Source organism: Microcaecilia unicolor, chromosome 2, assembly GCF_901765095.1.
Source record: "Microcaecilia unicolor chromosome 2, aMicUni1.1, whole genome shotgun sequence".
Lineage (NCBI taxonomy): Eukaryota > Metazoa > Chordata > Amphibia > Gymnophiona > Siphonopidae > Microcaecilia > Microcaecilia unicolor.
In genome coordinates this window covers 538,337,390-538,354,148 of record NC_044032.1, presented here as the reverse complement: position 1 = coordinate 538,354,148, position 16,759 = coordinate 538,337,390, and the positions used below count along the sequence as shown (strand labels likewise).

Sequence of the window (16,759 nt, the reverse complement as noted above, 5' to 3'; positions counted from 1 at the left end):
CTCTTATACATAGTAATAAAATAAAAATAAAACCTAAACAAAATAGGTTTAAGAAAATCAGTAAATAATTTCGCATTTCTCAACATATGAGACTAGATTCTATATATGATGCCTGAAAAATCGGCGCCAAAAAAATTTCTGCCTAGGTGTATTCTATAAATCCTGCCTAGATTTAGGTGCAGTTTATAGAATATGCCTAGCGGTTATGCCTGCACCTAACTCTAGGTGCATCCATTTACACCATGTAAAACTTTGTGCCGGCACCTAAGTTAGGCACGGAGCAGGTATATTCAGTAACCGTGTACGTAGATTTTCAGAACGCCCATAGTTCACCCATCCCACTCCATGACCCCTGTTTGGCAGCACACATTAGAATTTATTCGCTCCACTTCACAGAATACACCTAGCAAATTATGCATACGAATTGTAATTAAAGCCAATTAGTATCAATGATTGCTTAAGTGGCAATTATTGGCGCTGATTGGCTTGTAAAGTAATCAAATTGTGTGTGCAAATCCAGAATATGACTAGATTTGCATGTGCAATTTTGGTCACTCTATATATAATCTGGGGGGATGATGCATACAAATATCACTCTACCATATAAATTCCTATCTTGGCTTCTTCTATAAATGGTGCTTGAACTTAAAATAATAAGGCACACTTAATGTGCATGAAGGAGTGCGCTGCAGTTAGCTGGACTTTTAAAGGGCTGGTGATCAGCTAATGATATCATTGCAGACCTAGGAGTATGCAGAGAATCCTAAAGAAGTACAAAAACATTTTCTTGCTGTTAGTTTTAGTTTTTTTTTTTTTTTTAAATATATTTGACAGCATGATTACTAAAAAACAAAGGAACAACACAAAAATATATGGAGGCTTCTAAAGCATTCCTAGGAGTATAATAATTCTTTTATTTCAACAGAGGCCACCTTAGCCGTAGGAGCCAACTCTGAAAATTCCTTGTATGTGTCCAGGGAGGGGTTATTTCCTTTGGGCTTAGCACCCCCAATAATTTTGAAAAGCTGGCTCCTATGACCTTAGCACAAGAAGAGTGTTTTATGTTGGGTAAAAAGCATCAGTTAGAAACTTCCAGTACTGGAAAAATTCATTATGCAGGAAAAGTAGTCTTATGTTTTCCTTGTGCATTCTGATTGTTTTTGTGTAAACATAGTCATTGCAGCGCTGTGTACGCCTTGTAGCGCTATAGAAATGCTAAATAGTAGTAGTAGTAGCATTGTTGCAAATAAAGCCTATTGGACCCACCCAGTCTACTTCATTGTTCCCATGTACATTTCTTTAGCTAAAGGTATCTCCCAGCTGTCAGCCTTGTAAGCATAATTGCCTGCATTGCTCTCTTTCTTGCTATCATCCTTCATATTCTTATTGCTAGCTAGAGTATTAAGGGCATTTCCCAGCTGTCATTTCCACAAAGTGAATTGCCTGAAGAAAGCTATTCCTGTTTTCTGTCCTTAGCTGGGATATGTAGCCGTTAACTTCCTACCCATACCCATGGACCTGCCATTTCTCTCAGTTATATCTGAGATTTTGCCAAAGCCTGTTGCCGCTGCATGTTTGTTGGCTATGCCACAACTGTACCACTGAGCTTTGTGCAAGCTATCATCTTCTCCTTTAACACCCTTTGTCAATCCAGGTAGATGACTAAATAAGTTTCCATACCTAATGCAATACGCATATCCGCTATTCTTTGACCCTACCTTCCCTCCACCTCTTGCTCTTACCACTGTCTCATGTATCTCTTCTAAGCATTCTCAAATTTCTTCATAATCCTGGCTATCAACACCTCTGATGCAAAGATTATTTTATGCATCCAGCACTCTTTTTCAGTGAAAGATTTTTCTCATATTTTTGTGAGCCTTCCTCTCTTCAGCTTCATGTCATGCTTTGTTGCTGATTATTATTTTTTTAATGAAAATACTAACTCCTTTTACCATTATTGAAGCCTACTAAATTTTGTTTTTTAACCTTAGGCCATTTATGCAAGTGTTATCCCTGGAGAACTGATGAGAGGTTACATGTCTCTGTTTCCTAACTTCCCAAGCTGGCTGGGCAAATATTCATCCACAGGAAAGCATGATCGGATCCTTCAGGAGCTGTCAATGCACATGTGTCTGAGGTAGGTGATAGGCAGTAAACAAGGAGAAACTGCCATCTTTGAGGGCATAAACTGTGAGACCAGGCAAAGTAAGAACATAAGCATTGCCATACTGGGACAATCTGAAGGGCCATCAAACCCAGTATTCTGTTTCCAACAGTGGCCAATTTAGGTCAAAAGTACCTGGCAAGATCCCAAAACAGTAAAACGGATTTTATGCTGCTTATCCTAGACATAAGCAGTGGATTTTCTTAAGTCCATTGTAATAATGGCTTATGGACTTTTCTTTTAGGAAATTATCCAAACCTTTTTTAAACCCTGCTAAGCCAACTGCTTTTACTGCATTCTCTGGCAATAAACTCTATAGTTTAATTACACGTTGAGCAAAGAAATATTTTCTCTGGTTTGTTACTACTTAGTAAATTGATTGCATGCCCACTAGTCCTAGTATTTTTGGAAAGAGTATACAAGTGATTCACGTCTACCCATTCCACTCATTTTATAGACCTCTATCATACCTCCCCTCAGCTGTCTCTTCTCCAAGCTGAAGAACCCTATCTGCTTTAGCCTTTCCTCTTGGGGAAGTCGTTCCAGCCCCTTTATCATTTTTGTCGCTCTTCTCTGTACCTGTTCTAATTCTGTATATCTTTTTTGGGATGCGGTGACCAGAATTGCACACAATATTCGAGGTGTGGTCACACCATGGAAGGGGACACAGGCATTATAACATTCTCATTTTTGTTTTCCATTCCATTCCTAATAATACCTAACATTCTATTTGCTTTCTTAGCTATTGCTGCTGCATTCTAAGCATAGAGTTTCATTGTATCATCAACGATGACACCTAGACCCCTTTCCTGAGCATTGACTCCTAATGTGGACCCTTGCATCATGTAGCTATAGTTTGGGTTCCTCTTTCCTACATGTGTCACTTTGCACTTGCTCACATTAAATGTTTTCTGTCATTTGGCTGCCCAGCCTCCCAGTCTTGTAAGGTCCTCTTGCAATTTTTCACAGTCCCCTTGCGATTTAACAACTTTGTGTCATCAGCAAATTTGATTACCTCACTAGTTATTCGTATCTCTAGATCATTTATAAATATGTTAAAAAGCAGCAGTCCCAGCACGGACCCCTGGGGAACCCCACTATCTATCCTTCTCCATTGAGAATACTGACCATTTAAACCTGCTTTCTGTTTTCTATCTTTTAACCAGTTTTTAATACACAATAGGACACTACCTCCTATCCAATTTCCTCTGGAGTCTTTCATGAGGTACTTTGTCAAACACCTTTTGAAAATCCAGATACACAACATCAACTGGCTCACCTTTATCCACATGTTTGTTCATCCCTTCAAAGAAATGTAATAGATTGGTGAGGCAAGATTTCCCTTCACTAAATCCATGTTGGCTTTGTCTCATTAATCCATGCTTTTGAATATGATCTATAATTTTGTTCTTTATTCCCCTACCATTAAGGCCATTCTCTTCTGTCATTTGGATGTTTCTAAGAGACCAAAGTTGGAGTGGTTGTTAAGCTACTGCCATAAATGGACATGTTGATTAAAGGCTAACCATCTCCTCTTTGAGGTCCCATGCCATTAGAGAAAACAATTTGAAGACCTAGAAGTTCTAGATTGTCACTATGAAGAGCTCTTACTTCTTGGACTTGTGTTAGTGTGACAGGTAGCAATGCTTTAGCCAATACAGTGTACCCTAGAAAATTAATGACTCATTACCAGAAGCTTTAAAACTACCAGTATGATACAGAAATGGGAGTGCTGCAAAGCTGGTCTGCATTGGCTGTACTGAAAATACTTTGGGTATATTACTGTCATATATCATAAAATTTATGAATTTTAGTGTGCTTATAGGATTGTCTTATATACATTGTATGCCAAATGCAATAGTTTTGTAAAATAAATTTGATTAGCTATAAAATTATTTATTCTCTTTGCTTAAGTCCATTCCTTTCAGGCCTTGTGGAGTATTGTACCACTGGATGGCACTACTAGGCTAATATGACTGTATATACATAAAGTCCTGCTCTAGATAGAACATAGAAATCAGAATTGAGATGTTCAGGTTGGGATGGATGCAGTTCTGTAGTATTGATCTGCTAATGTAGAGCCTGTTCTAAAGTACATGCAGGAATACCGGTGTATGTACTGGCTGTGAGCTGCAGAAGCAACCACTTTGCAATTGTCAATATCTAAAACATCAACAGAGGCAACTCTGCTCCATGCATGTCTAAGGGGTGTAATTATCAATGTGGGCTGTTGTTAAGACATGTTATTTTGCCACTAACTTGGCTGTTTTAGTACAGGTCCCATTTTATGCAGTGAAACCTAGGTACTAATAAAATACCACATCTTAACAGTAGTCCATGTTGATAACTTCCCCCCTAAGGTGCTGATTTTATTTATTTATTTATTTGGATTTATTTACCACCTTTTTTAAAGCTTTCATTCAAGGTACTGTACAGCAGGAATAAGTCGAGCATAAGCAATAGACAATTACAGCAGGGGATAAACACGTCTTGCTGTGGTATGTGCAGCCGATGTCACTCCTTGTGTGTGTGTGACTAGCAAGTTAGTTCTTCCATTAAAGGCCTGGTTAATGAGGCAAGCTTTTACTTGATTCCTGAAGTAGTGATAGTCTTGTGTTAGGCAAAGCCTTTCAAGAAGTGCATTCCAGAGTGTGGGGCTGCTCTGGAGAAGGCTTGCTGGCAGGCATCACATAGTGTGGTGTCTTTTTGAGAGTCTGTGGTTAGGGATACTCCTTGGGAGGACCTTGGTGTCTTTGGAGGTGTATAGAGGGTGATCTTGTTCTTCAGGTACTCTGGACTGTTTCATTTAAGGGCCTTGAAGATCAGACATAGTTTTAAATTTTGCCCTGTATTGTACTGGTAGCAGCTCTTGAAGGTTGCTTGGGTTTGGGGGATCAGAGTAAGTTTTGAATCTAGCTGTATTCCAAGGATCCTGACTTGTGATTTGAGGGGAATTTCACATTTCCCCAAAATGATTTTGATGTCAGGTATGTGCCTATTTTCAAAGCACATGGACTTCTCAAAATGGCAAAAAACTGTCCAATTGTAATTTTGGAATGTCTACACTGCAGTTAGAATTTTGATATCCTACTTCAGTCCATCCAAATAGCAAGATTTTTGTTTGCATGTTTTGAGTGGGACTAGGGAGGGCCTCAAATTAGGAAATCCAGCAGCGATAATCGAATGAGAAGAAACAGCCAAATCTAAAAAGAAGTGAGTTTTTATTTAGACCTCTTTCATTCAGGTCCAGGTATAAAAAGGTGCTCTGATTGAGCTACTGACTACTGGAATAATTAAGGCATGACCCCTCATGAATCCCCCAGTGGTTGCTGCCCCCCTCCTTCTCCCCTGAAAGTGAAACTGGAAAGAAATACCAAGCTGTATGACAGCATCAGGAGTTACAGATATTTTGAACAAAGCAGAAAGCAGGTCTGAGGAGTAGCCTAATGGTTCAGTTTAGGACTGTAAAGCAAGGGCCCAGGTTCAATTCCCACTTCAGCTGTTTTTTTCCCATTTAAATTGTGAGTCCTCCAGAAACAGATATATACCTGCTGTACATATTTGACACCTGCAAGCCTGAAGGCTATTAAGGCGGTATAAAGTCAGGAGGGCTCAGCATTTAAATTGAGAGTTGTAGGGGAATATGAACCTGGGTGTCCTGACCACTAGTGTTCTCTAGACTTAAAGGATGTGTATACCCATATAAAGATACATCTAGGCCACAGGAATTATCTGTGATTCATCACAGGGGAAAAAACACTACCAGTATTGCATTCTGCACTTTGGCCTCATGTCAGCTCCTCACATATTCACAAATGGGCAGATGATCGAAAGCCCTGCGCTGTTCCAAACAGTGCTCTAAAAATAGCGCTGGAACAGCGTGAGGCTTTACTGTCCCTATGATCAGAGATAATAGCATGCAAATTTAAGCACGCTATTTTTTCTGATCATAGGGTAAAAGTGCGGGAGGATTGTGCCTGAGAATCAGCTGGACACGTGGTACACTTTCATTTGAAGCAATAAATCCACCGGGGTGGAAAAGGAACAACGGTGTCCCACAAATAATCTCGGGAGCAAAAGAGGAGTGGGAACGGAACCAGGCTCTTCAATGAACAGACCGAAGATGATCGAGATACGAAATATTTATTAAATGAAGACTCTACAAGGTACCCTGTTTCGGCAAGTGCATTGTATAGAGCATGGAGAAATGTAGTAAAGTAACTGTTGTATACTTATAACATTTAAAATATAACTTGGACGTCAAAATACAATCGTCGGTGAAAGATACATTGTACAAAACATGAAGAAAGATATTAAAAAGACTATCAATTCTAACCTCAATACTTTGTCTCAAGGGGTTAGTGGACAAAGTGTACAGGATAGAGTCACTTGAGAGCGAACATGCTGGTCTAAAAAGATATGTAAGGACAACAATGAAATGAGTAGGATCGTGGCAGAGAACAGGAGAGAAGGTGACTGAGCTGTTCCCTTGTGCTTTGACAGAACAAGTGGAGTAGAAGTGCATCTCTGTGTTAGGATGGGTGAGAAGGAACAAATTGGATGGAATGACTAGGATAAAGTTGTAGGGGGTGGCTATGCAATGTGGAATAATCAAATGGGTGTATAGGGTGGAATGAAAATAAAACTGTAGACTGTGCTGGAATGGATAAACAAAACAATGCCGGTAAGAGATAATTGAAATGTGACTAATGGGGAAGTAAATGGAGTATGATTGCTGTGTGTAAATCTTAGGTTGGTAAGAAAGAACAAATGGACGGGAGACATAGAGGAAAACAACAGGGTGAAGCGGTAAAGGTATACCTACCTTTCAAATATTTTAATTAATTATCCACATTTGATTGCTTAATAACTATATATTATATATATTTTCTATTAAGATGTTTTTATATGTTTTTTTTACATGGTTTTTTTTTTTACATGTCTTTTACATCTGTATAGACTCCTGAGGAAGACACTTGCAGTGCCAAAACAGGGTACCTTGTAGAGTCTTCATTTAATAAATTGTATTTCGTATCTTGAACATATCTGGTCTCTTCCACACTTTCATTTGAGGCAGGCCTAATGGACCTTGTCAACTCAGTAGATTCGGTCCATGGGAAAGCTTCAAGAAGTAATAACTGTCACCAGTCCACTTTGTGACTCACTGTCCTCCTGGGCAAATCATTCCAATCTGATAAAAGGGGTCAGCTTTCAAATTCAAGAAACTCTTATGACACATGGAACTAAACTGGGTTGAGGAGCTTGTGTAGATGGGTTTCACTCCCAGAGAGTTATGATCTGCTGTGGAACAACTTCATTTGATAAACTTGCTAGAGCTAAGGACAATATGGAATGCTGTAAAGGCTTTCTGAGAGTGCTCGTCCAACAAAGTTATTCGTATTGAAAAAGATAATCAGGTGACCATGTACTACATGAACAAGCAGGGAGGGACAGGTTTGTGCTCGCAGAATGTGAAAAAAGGTCCACATATCCTGCAGGCAGGGGCAACATCCTGGCAGACAAGCTGAGTCTAGTCCTTCCCCACAAGTAGTCCCAGGAAAATAGTCATCCACAGGATCTTTTGAGAGCAGGGCACCTCCTTGATAAATCTGTTTGCCACTCTGTTTAACAAGAAAGTTTCATACTTCTGCTGTAGGTTAGATACCTTCCTCCTCCACTAGGAGGAGGGTCTTCTTTGTGCATATCCTGCAGTTCCCTTCATAAGGAAGAGTCTTCTGAAACTCAGATAAGCTTGAGGGACCATGATTCTCATAGCTCCCTATTGGCTGAGGCTGGTCTGGCTCCCTCTTCTGTTGGATCTTTCCATCAGAAGTCCAGTAAGACTGGATTGTTTTCCAACACTAATCACACAGGTGCAGGGAACACTGTTGTATCCCAGCATCAGGTCATTAGTCCTCACAGCTTGGATGTTGAGAGGTTAACAGTGTCTTCTTTAAGTTTGTGTGATAGTGTTTCTCAGGTTTTGTTGGTGTCCAGAAAAGCTTTGACTAAGAGGTCATGTGATTTTAAATGGAAAAGGTTTGCCATCTGGTGTGAGGGCATGGCCCTAGATCCCTTTTCTTTTACCACACAAAAACAGCTTCAATAGCTTCTACATATTTCAGAGTTGGACCTCAAGATTAAGGTTCACCTTAGTGCATTTGGAGCTTTTCATCATCAGGTAGCAGGTAAATCCATCTCTGAACAGCCTTTAGTTGTTGGATTTATGCGGGACTTGCTTCTTTTGAAGCCTCCCATTAGTCACCTACAATGTCACGGGGCTTCATTGTTCTTATCTGACTGATAAAAACTCCTTTTGAGTCACTTAATACCTGCCATCTGAAGTATCTGTTATGGATGGTCATTGTTGAGGATTATTTCATCTTGCATGTTAATGAGCTGTAGGCTGTAGTAAATGTTTCAACAATAGAGTGGTTCTGCTCATCCATCGAAAGTTTCTTTCTAAGGTAATGTTGGATTTCCATCTTAACCAGTGAATTTTCCTGCCATCCTTTTTTCCTAAACCTCTTGCCCACTGCATACTTTGGACTGTGAGAGAGCCGTGGAGGGGCATAATCGAACAGGGCGCCCAAGTTTTCCTGAGGGCGTCCTCGCAGGACGTCCTTGTGAAGGGGTGGGGAAACCCGTATTATCGAAACAAGATGGGCAGCCATCTTTTGTTTCGATAATACGGTCGGGGACGCCCAAATCTCAACATTTAGGTCGACCTTAGAGATGGTCGACCTAAATCTCAACATTTAGGTCGACCTTAGAGATGGTCGACATAAATGTTGAGATGATCGACCTTAGAGATGATCGTCCCTGGTTTTCGGCCATAATGGAAACCGAGGACGCCCATCTCAAAAACGACCAAATCCAACTCATTTGGTCGTGGGAAGAGCCAGCATTCGTATTGTACTGGTCCCCCTGACATGCCAGGACACCAGCCGGACACCCTAGGGGGCACTGCAGTGGACTAACTGATGCACTAACTGAACGGAAAAAGCCCTTCCCTTACCGATCCCTTAACGATTCGGAAAGGAACGGGCATGCATGAAGGAAATCGCATGCAAATGAGCTGCTCACTGTTAGCTCATTTGCACACGATTTCCTTCCTAAGGAGGGGAAGCCAGTGGAGAGCAGTCAAGCGTTATGCGTGGCTGCTCTGCGCATACCAAAGACGGCTTCATACACGCAGACAAGCTGTGTGTATAATACCCGTCTACAACCTTTAAAAAAACACAAATCCAGGTGAAAATGTCCAAGTGCTCGTCAAGGACATCTTTTTTTTTTTTTAGTATGGGTGAAGGACGTCCAAGTGTTAGTCACCTTCGCTATGCCTCCGTCCCTGTGGCAGGCAGTTGAGGATGTCCAAAATGTGGATGTTTCTGTGAGAAAGACGCCCATGCCTCCGACACCCCCTTTATTTATTTGGATTTTGGATCACAAGTAGCAGCAGTGGGATTTGAACCGGCCACCTCTGGATTGTAAGACCAGTGCTCTAACCACTAGGCCACTCCTCCACTCCACTCCCTTGAAATTTGGCGTCCACACCTTCGCTATGCCTCAGCTGACACACACACACCTCCCCCCCCTCCCCCAGGGACCTGCATACTGCTGCGATGGACCTGAATATGATATTTGAGGCTGGCAATAAAAGTTTTTAAAGTTGTTTTTTTTCAGGGTGGGAGGGGGTTACTCACCACTGGGGGAGTCAGGGGAGGTCATCCCCGATTCCCTCTGGTGGTCATCTGGTCAGTTCGGGCACCTTTTGAGGCTTGGTCGTAAGAAAAAATGGACCAAGTAAAGTCGTCCAAGTGCTTGTCAGAGACACCCTTCTTTTTTCCATTATTGCTCGAGGACGTCCATCTGTTAGGCACGCCCCAGTCCCGCCTTTGCTACGCCTCTGACACGCCCCCGGGAACTTTGGTCATCCCTGCGATGGGAAACAGTTGGGGATGCCCAAAATTGGCTTTCGATTATGCCGATTTGGGCGACCCTGAGAGAAGTACGCCCATCTCCCGATTTGTGTCGAAAGACGGGCGCCCTTCTCTTTCGAAAATAAGCCTGTTGGTCTTCTATCTGGAGTGGACTAAAACCCATAGAAAGTCTACCCAGCTTTTTGTTTCTTTTGATCCTAACAGGATGGGAGCTGCCATCAGCAACGTACATTTTCAAATCATACTGCATTTCCTTTGCTTATGCCCAGACAGCTCCGACTAGAAGTTCATGTCACAGTTCATAATATCAGAGCTGTGGCAGTGTTGGTGGCCCATTTGAGGCTGGCTTCCATAGAAAAGATTTTCAGGGCTGCATATATTCACTTCTCACTACTGCTGGGTCAGGACTCCTGATGCGACAGGTTTGGCCAGACAGTCCTCCAGAATCCATTTGGGGTTTAGAATCCAACTCCAAGCCTATTTCTTTCAGTTCCAGGCTGCCTTTGAAAAAACAAAACAAAACATTGAAAAGACTTCTAAAGTAAGGCTGGTTGCAGCCCAGAAACAATATCTATGTTTACTAATTGCAACACTTCTGGGTTCTGTTTTTCATTCTGTTCTGTTGAAGGCAGCCTATAGCTAGGGAGTCCCATATGAAAAAATTAAACTGCCCTACTTGTCCTTGGAGGAAAAATGGTTACCTGTGGCAGGTGTTCTCCAAGGACAACAGAATAGTTATCCTCACAACCCACCCTCCTTCCCAAGGAGTTGTATTCTAAAAGCTTGCAATGGACTGAGGGGGACCCGAGCAACAGTGTCAGGTGGGAATTGATGTGCATGCACCGTGAAGTTTCTCAAAGGAGGATCTTGAAAGTGCTATAGAAGAATTCCTGTGTAGGGTCCATAGGATGACATCGCCCATATGTGGGGGAATTCCTATCCTGCTACAGGTAAGTAACTGTGTGTTATTTGATATACAAGTCTGATGCTAGTATTTACAAGTGTAAATCACAACTAGAGCTTCTAAAGTAAAGGTCTTAACATCTCAGCACTGCACTCTGTATTATTTGTGTAATGAATAATGAAAAAAGTCCTGAGTAACATTTATCTCTTTCATCTGATAAAGAACTCGTGCAAGTAAGGGTGCTGTAAACATGGACTACTTGTCACACATGCGAGATGCTCTGGTCAGGCCCCTGGCTGCTTATGGGGTGGAAGGAGTCCAAGATGCTGTGGGTTTCATGGATGCGTATTATATGATAAAAGAAGATGTTGAAAATATCATGGATGCTTGCAGCTGGGGAGGCAAACCTAGTCCCTTTTCCAAAGTTGACCCCAAGGTAAAAGAAACAATGTAGTGGAATATAATTAGATAGTTTTTAATGTGTTTTTGACAATAATAGACAGTGTTGCCTCTCATTTGAACTGAATTGTTTTGCAGTCTCCCTAACCTCTCTGACTTCTAGATATTTCCTTGTATTTATATTCTGACCTTGCTGTGGTTGCCAGAAGAGTAGCCTAGTGTTTAGAGTAGTGAACTCCCGGTTCAAATCCCATGGTTTCTCCTTGTGATCTTGGGCAAGCCATTTTAACCCTTCAATGGCTCAGGTACAAACTTAGATTATGAGCCCTCTGGGGATAGGGAAATACCCAGTATAGTGAATGTAACTTGCCTTGACCTAATACTGAAAATGTGACGATGATAACTCCCCTCCCCCTTCCAATTCAGCCACAATGGTCAGCATTTGATTTAAACACTGGCTAGTGCATTGTTTTATACTTGGGTATTCAGCACCGGTATCTGATACTGGGTAGCACTGTATTCCTTTATAACCTGACCGCCAACAGTTATCAAGGTACGGTATTAGAGGTATTCAGACTAGTACCCAGTTAAGTAACGATAAAGTTAGGATACTCTTTTGATTATGCTCACTTAATCTAGGTAAGTTACCCACTTAGTGGACTGAATTTCATCACTAACCGAGCAATCTGAAACTCCATCCAGGCTCTGCCCCACCACATGTACAGGCGCAAAATACAGTCCCCAAAATGCTTAATTAGGTCTAAACTTGGAGCTGACACTTGTGTTTACTTTTCGACAGGTACAAAAGCAATGGGATGTTTTAGTTAGTTTTTTTTAATAGACATTGCTTCCCATTGTAAAGTTGGAAGTAATCAGTCTCCGAGGACAAGCAAGCAGGCTGCGTGTTCTCAATGATGGGTGACGTCCACGGCAGCCCCTCAGAAACGGAGAGTTTCCCTAGCAAACTCCAAAAGTCTCACGGGAGGGTCCAGCGCGTGGGGCACACCCACCACGCATGCACGGCTGTCTTCCCGCCCGTGTGCGACTGCTCCCGCTCAGTTTTTCACGGTGGAGAGAGACTGCGCTGCGTCCCTCTCCGGTCAGCCCTCGGAAACCGGTTTAGCGATTTCTCGCTTTTTTCTTGTTTTCAGGCGCCATTCGTGCTTCTTTTTCAGTTACAAAAACAAAAAACAAGATTTTATTTCATAAGTTTTCCTTTATTTTCTAGTTTTGTCCTCTTTGTTTCCTTTTGCCGCCGTCGTGGCCCTTTTGGCCGCGCGCTCGTGTTTCTCCCTGTTTTGTGGCCTTTTCTCGCCACCATCAACGATTTTGATCTCGCCGCCGCGATTTTTCCGTCAGTGACATCGAGGATTCCCAGCGGCTTCAAAAAGTGTGGTCGGTGCAGCCGGGCCATCTCGCTTTCCAACACCCACGCTTGGTGTATTCAGTGCCTTGGGCCTGAGCATAACCCTAAAGTGTGTAAATTGTGTCTCAGCCTTAAAAAGCGGACACAGGTGTCGAGGCAAGCTCAGCGGGATCGTCTGTTTGGAGCTGGGCCCGGTTCTTCAACGTCGACAGCATCGGTATTGGCGGCTTCGGCACCGGAGATGGCATCGACCTCGGGAGAGCGGGTAACACCGGCCCGACGACCACCCCTTGCTGGGAGCAGTGAGCAGTCCAGTGGGCCTCTATCTGCCTCGAAGGCTCCTGCTGTGTTGGCCCATCAGGACCGACCTTTCTTGGACCCGACCCCGAGGAGGTGTGTGGATTCCATGTCCTTCTCGTCGATACTGAGGAGTGCCGATGACGTGCATCGATGGAAATCTAAGAAGCATCGTCATCGGCCTCCTCCTTCACACGGTACCGAGAGCTCTGGGGCGTTGAGAGATTCGGCACCCGAGAAGCGTCGACGCTGGGAGGACCGCTCACCCTCCATCCAAGAGGTGTCGGTCGTCAGGCAGTCCGGTACCGCCTCCGATCCCCGTGCGGACTCTGTCTCCGACTCCTGCACTGGCCCCTCAGCCTTTCCCAACAGAGACCTTGGACGAGCGCCTCCGAGCCATTCTTCCGGGTATCCTGGAAGGGCTGCTGCGCCAGTCTCTCCCGGTGCTGGGGGTGCCTGCACCCTCGGCACCGCTGATGGAAGCGCCGGCTGGCTGAGGCTTTGTGGTGCGGCCGCCGACACCGGTACCGCGTGCGGCATCGATCTCTGCTGCCACTCAGGTGGACTCCACGTCGATGGAGGGAGCTTCGTCGCCGCCGGCACAGGAGTCCACTTCTGGCGTCATCATTGAGGACCTGGTTCCTCTGAGTCGAGACGGGGCCGGTTTCGGACTGAAGTCAGAGAGCTTATGTCTGACACCGAGGAGGAGGCCTCGTGGGGGGAGGAGGAGGAGGACCCCAGGTATTTCTCTTCCGAGGAATCCTATGGTCTTCCCTCTGACTCCACTCCTTCGCCGGAAAGGAAGCTTTCTCCACCTGAGAGCCTTTCCTTTGCCTCTTTTGTAAGAGATATATCTGTGTCCATTCCCTTCCCTTTGGTCACTATGGATGAGCCTAGGACTGAGATGCTCGAGGTCCTCGACTATCCATCACCACCTAGAGAGTCTTCCACTGTTCCCTTGCATAATGTCCTAAAGGAGACATTGCTTCAGAACTGGATGAAGCCTTTATCTAATCCCACCATTCCGAAGAAAGCTGAGTCCCAGTATAGGATCCACAGCGACCCGGAGTTGATGAGGGCTCAGTTACCACATGACTCTGCGGTGGTGGATTCTGCTCTCAAGAGAGCCAAGAGTTCTAGAGATACTGCCTCGGCGCCCCCGGGGCGTGAGTCTCGAACTCTGGACTCTATCATTCCTCCATGCTTGTGGCCATGATCCAGTCTTACCAGCCCAATCCTTCAGCTACCACCACAGGCAGGTACTTGCAGAGGAACTCTCCGCCTTTCTGAGCGCCAATGCGGTTGAGCCCGTTCCATCAGGGCAAGAGGGGCTGGGATTCTATTCCAGGTACTTGTGCGGAAGAAAACGGGGGGGGGGGGGGGGATGCATCCCATCCTAGACCTAAGGGGCCTGAACAAATATCTGGTCTGAGAAAAGTTCAGGATGCTTTCCCTGGGCACCCTTCTTCCCCTGATTCAGAAAAACAATTGGCTATGCTCCCAGGATTTGAAGGATGCTTATACCCACATTCCGATACTACCAGCTCACAGGCAGTATCTTCGATTCCGTCTGGGAACACAGCATTTTCAGTATTGTGTGCTACCCTTTGGGCTCGCCTCTGCGGCATGGGTATTTACAAAATGCCTGGTAGTGACTGCGGCGTCTCTACACAAACTGGGAGTGCATGTGTTCCCTTATCTTGACGATTGTATACCCTGGAGGAAAGGAGAAACAGGGGTGATATGATACAGACGTTCAAATATTTGAAAGGTATTAATTCGCAAACGAACCTTTTCCGGAGATACGAAGGCGGTAGAACGAGAGGACATGAAATGAGATTGAAGGGGGGGCAGACTCAAGAAAAATGTCAGGAAGTATTTCTTCACGGAGAGAGTGGTGGATGCTTGGAATGCCCTCCCGCGGGAGGTGGTGGAGAGGAAAACGGTAACGGAATTCAAACATGCGTGGGATAAACATAAAGGAATCCTGTTCAGAAGGAAAGGATCCTCAGGAGCTTAACCGAGATTGGATAGGAGAGCCGGTAGTGGGAGGCGGGGCTGGAGGTTGGGATAGTGCGGGGCAGACTTATACGGTCTGTGCCAGAGCCAGTGGTGGGAGGCGGGACTGGAGGTTGGGAGGCAGGGATAGCGCTGGGCAGACTTATACGGTCTATGCCAGAGCCGGTGGTTGGGAGGCGGGGCTAGTGCTGGGCAGACTTATACGGTCTGTGCCCTGAAGAGCACAGGTACAAATCAAAGTAGGGTATACACAAAAGTAGCACACATGAGTTGTCTTGTTGGGCAGACTGGATGGACCGTGCAGGTCTTTTTCTGCCGTCATCTACTATGTTACTATGATTGGCTGGTGAAGAGCACTACAGTCCATGCAGATGACTATTCAACTTCTGGAGCTACTGGGGTTTGTGATAAATTACCCAAAGTCCCATCTCCGCCCAGTTCAGACACTCGAATTCATAGGAGCTCTGGTGAATTCACAGACGGCTCATGCCTATCTACCCGAGGAGAGGGCGGAGAATCTTCTGTCTCTCACCTCACGGGCCCTAGCATCTCAGCAGCTCACAGCTCGGCAGATTTTGAGACTCCTGGGTCATATGGCCTCCACAGTCCATGTGACTCCCATGGCTCGTCTTCACATGAGATCTGCTCAATGGACCCTAGCTTCCCAGTGGTATCAGGCTGCGGGGAATCTAGAGGATGCAATCCACCTGTCTACCAGTTTTCACGATTCTCTCCACTGGTGGATGATTCGGTCCAATTTGACCTTGGGACGCCCTTTCCAAATTCCTCAGCCGCAAAAGGTGCTGACAACGGATGCATCTCTCCTGGTGTGGGGAGCCCATGTAGATGGGCTTCACACTCAAGGACTGTGGTCCCTCCAGGAATCAGGTCTGCAGATCAACCTTCTGGAGTTGAGAGCGGCCTGGAACGCTCTAAGGGCTTTCGGAGATCGGCTGTCCTTTCAAGTCATTCAAATTCGGACAGACAATCAGGTTGCAATGTACTACATCAACAAGCAGGGGGGCACTGGTTCTCACCCCCTGTGTCAGGAAGCCGTCAGGATATGGCGTTGGGCTCGCCGGCACGCTTCTCCAAGCCACGTACTTGGCAGTCGTAAACAACAGTCTAGCCGACAGGTTGAGCAGAATTATGCAACCGCACGAGTGGTCGCTCAATTCGAGTGTGGTACGCAAGATCTTCCGAAAGTGGGGCACCCCCTTGGTGGATCTTTTTGCCACTCAAGCTAATCACAAGCTGCCAATTGGCTAGAAGATTGCATTTCCTTACTTACGCCCAAGCTGGGCTGACTCTTGAGGGTCATGTCACAGCTCATAATGTTAGAGCCATGCCAGTGTCAGTGGCCCACTTGAAATCCGCCACTATCGAAGAGATTTGCAAGGCTGCGACGTGGTCATCGGTCCACACATTCACATCGCATTACTGCTTTCAGCAGGATACCCGACGCGACAGTCGGTTTGGGCAGTCAGTGCTGCAGAATCCGTTTGGGGTTTAGACAACTCCACCCTCCTAGGCCCTGTTTTATTCTGTTCAGGCTGCACTCTCAGTTAGTTGTTCTTCGTAGGTCAATTCTTGTTATGTCCTCGCCGTTACAAGGCTCAATTGACCCTTTTTGTTGTTTTGAGTGAGCCTGAGTGCTAGGGATACCCCAT

General features: G+C 44.8%; 1 protein-coding gene across 2 annotated transcripts in view; it reads left to right on the top strand.

Annotated features, from left to right (window-relative positions):
* The window catches only part of RFC1 (replication factor C subunit 1), a 348,859-nt gene that overhangs the window by 308,159 nt on the left and 23,941 nt on the right, over positions 1-16,759 (top strand). For both annotated transcript variants that reach the window (XM_030191305.1, XM_030191306.1), the window contains 2 exons: positions 1,992-2,137; positions 11,231-11,444. In XM_030191305.1, coding sequence (XP_030047165.1) covers positions 1,992-2,137; positions 11,231-11,444 — 360 coding nt within the window. The remainder of the gene's footprint in view (positions 1-1,991; positions 2,138-11,230; positions 11,445-16,759) is intronic.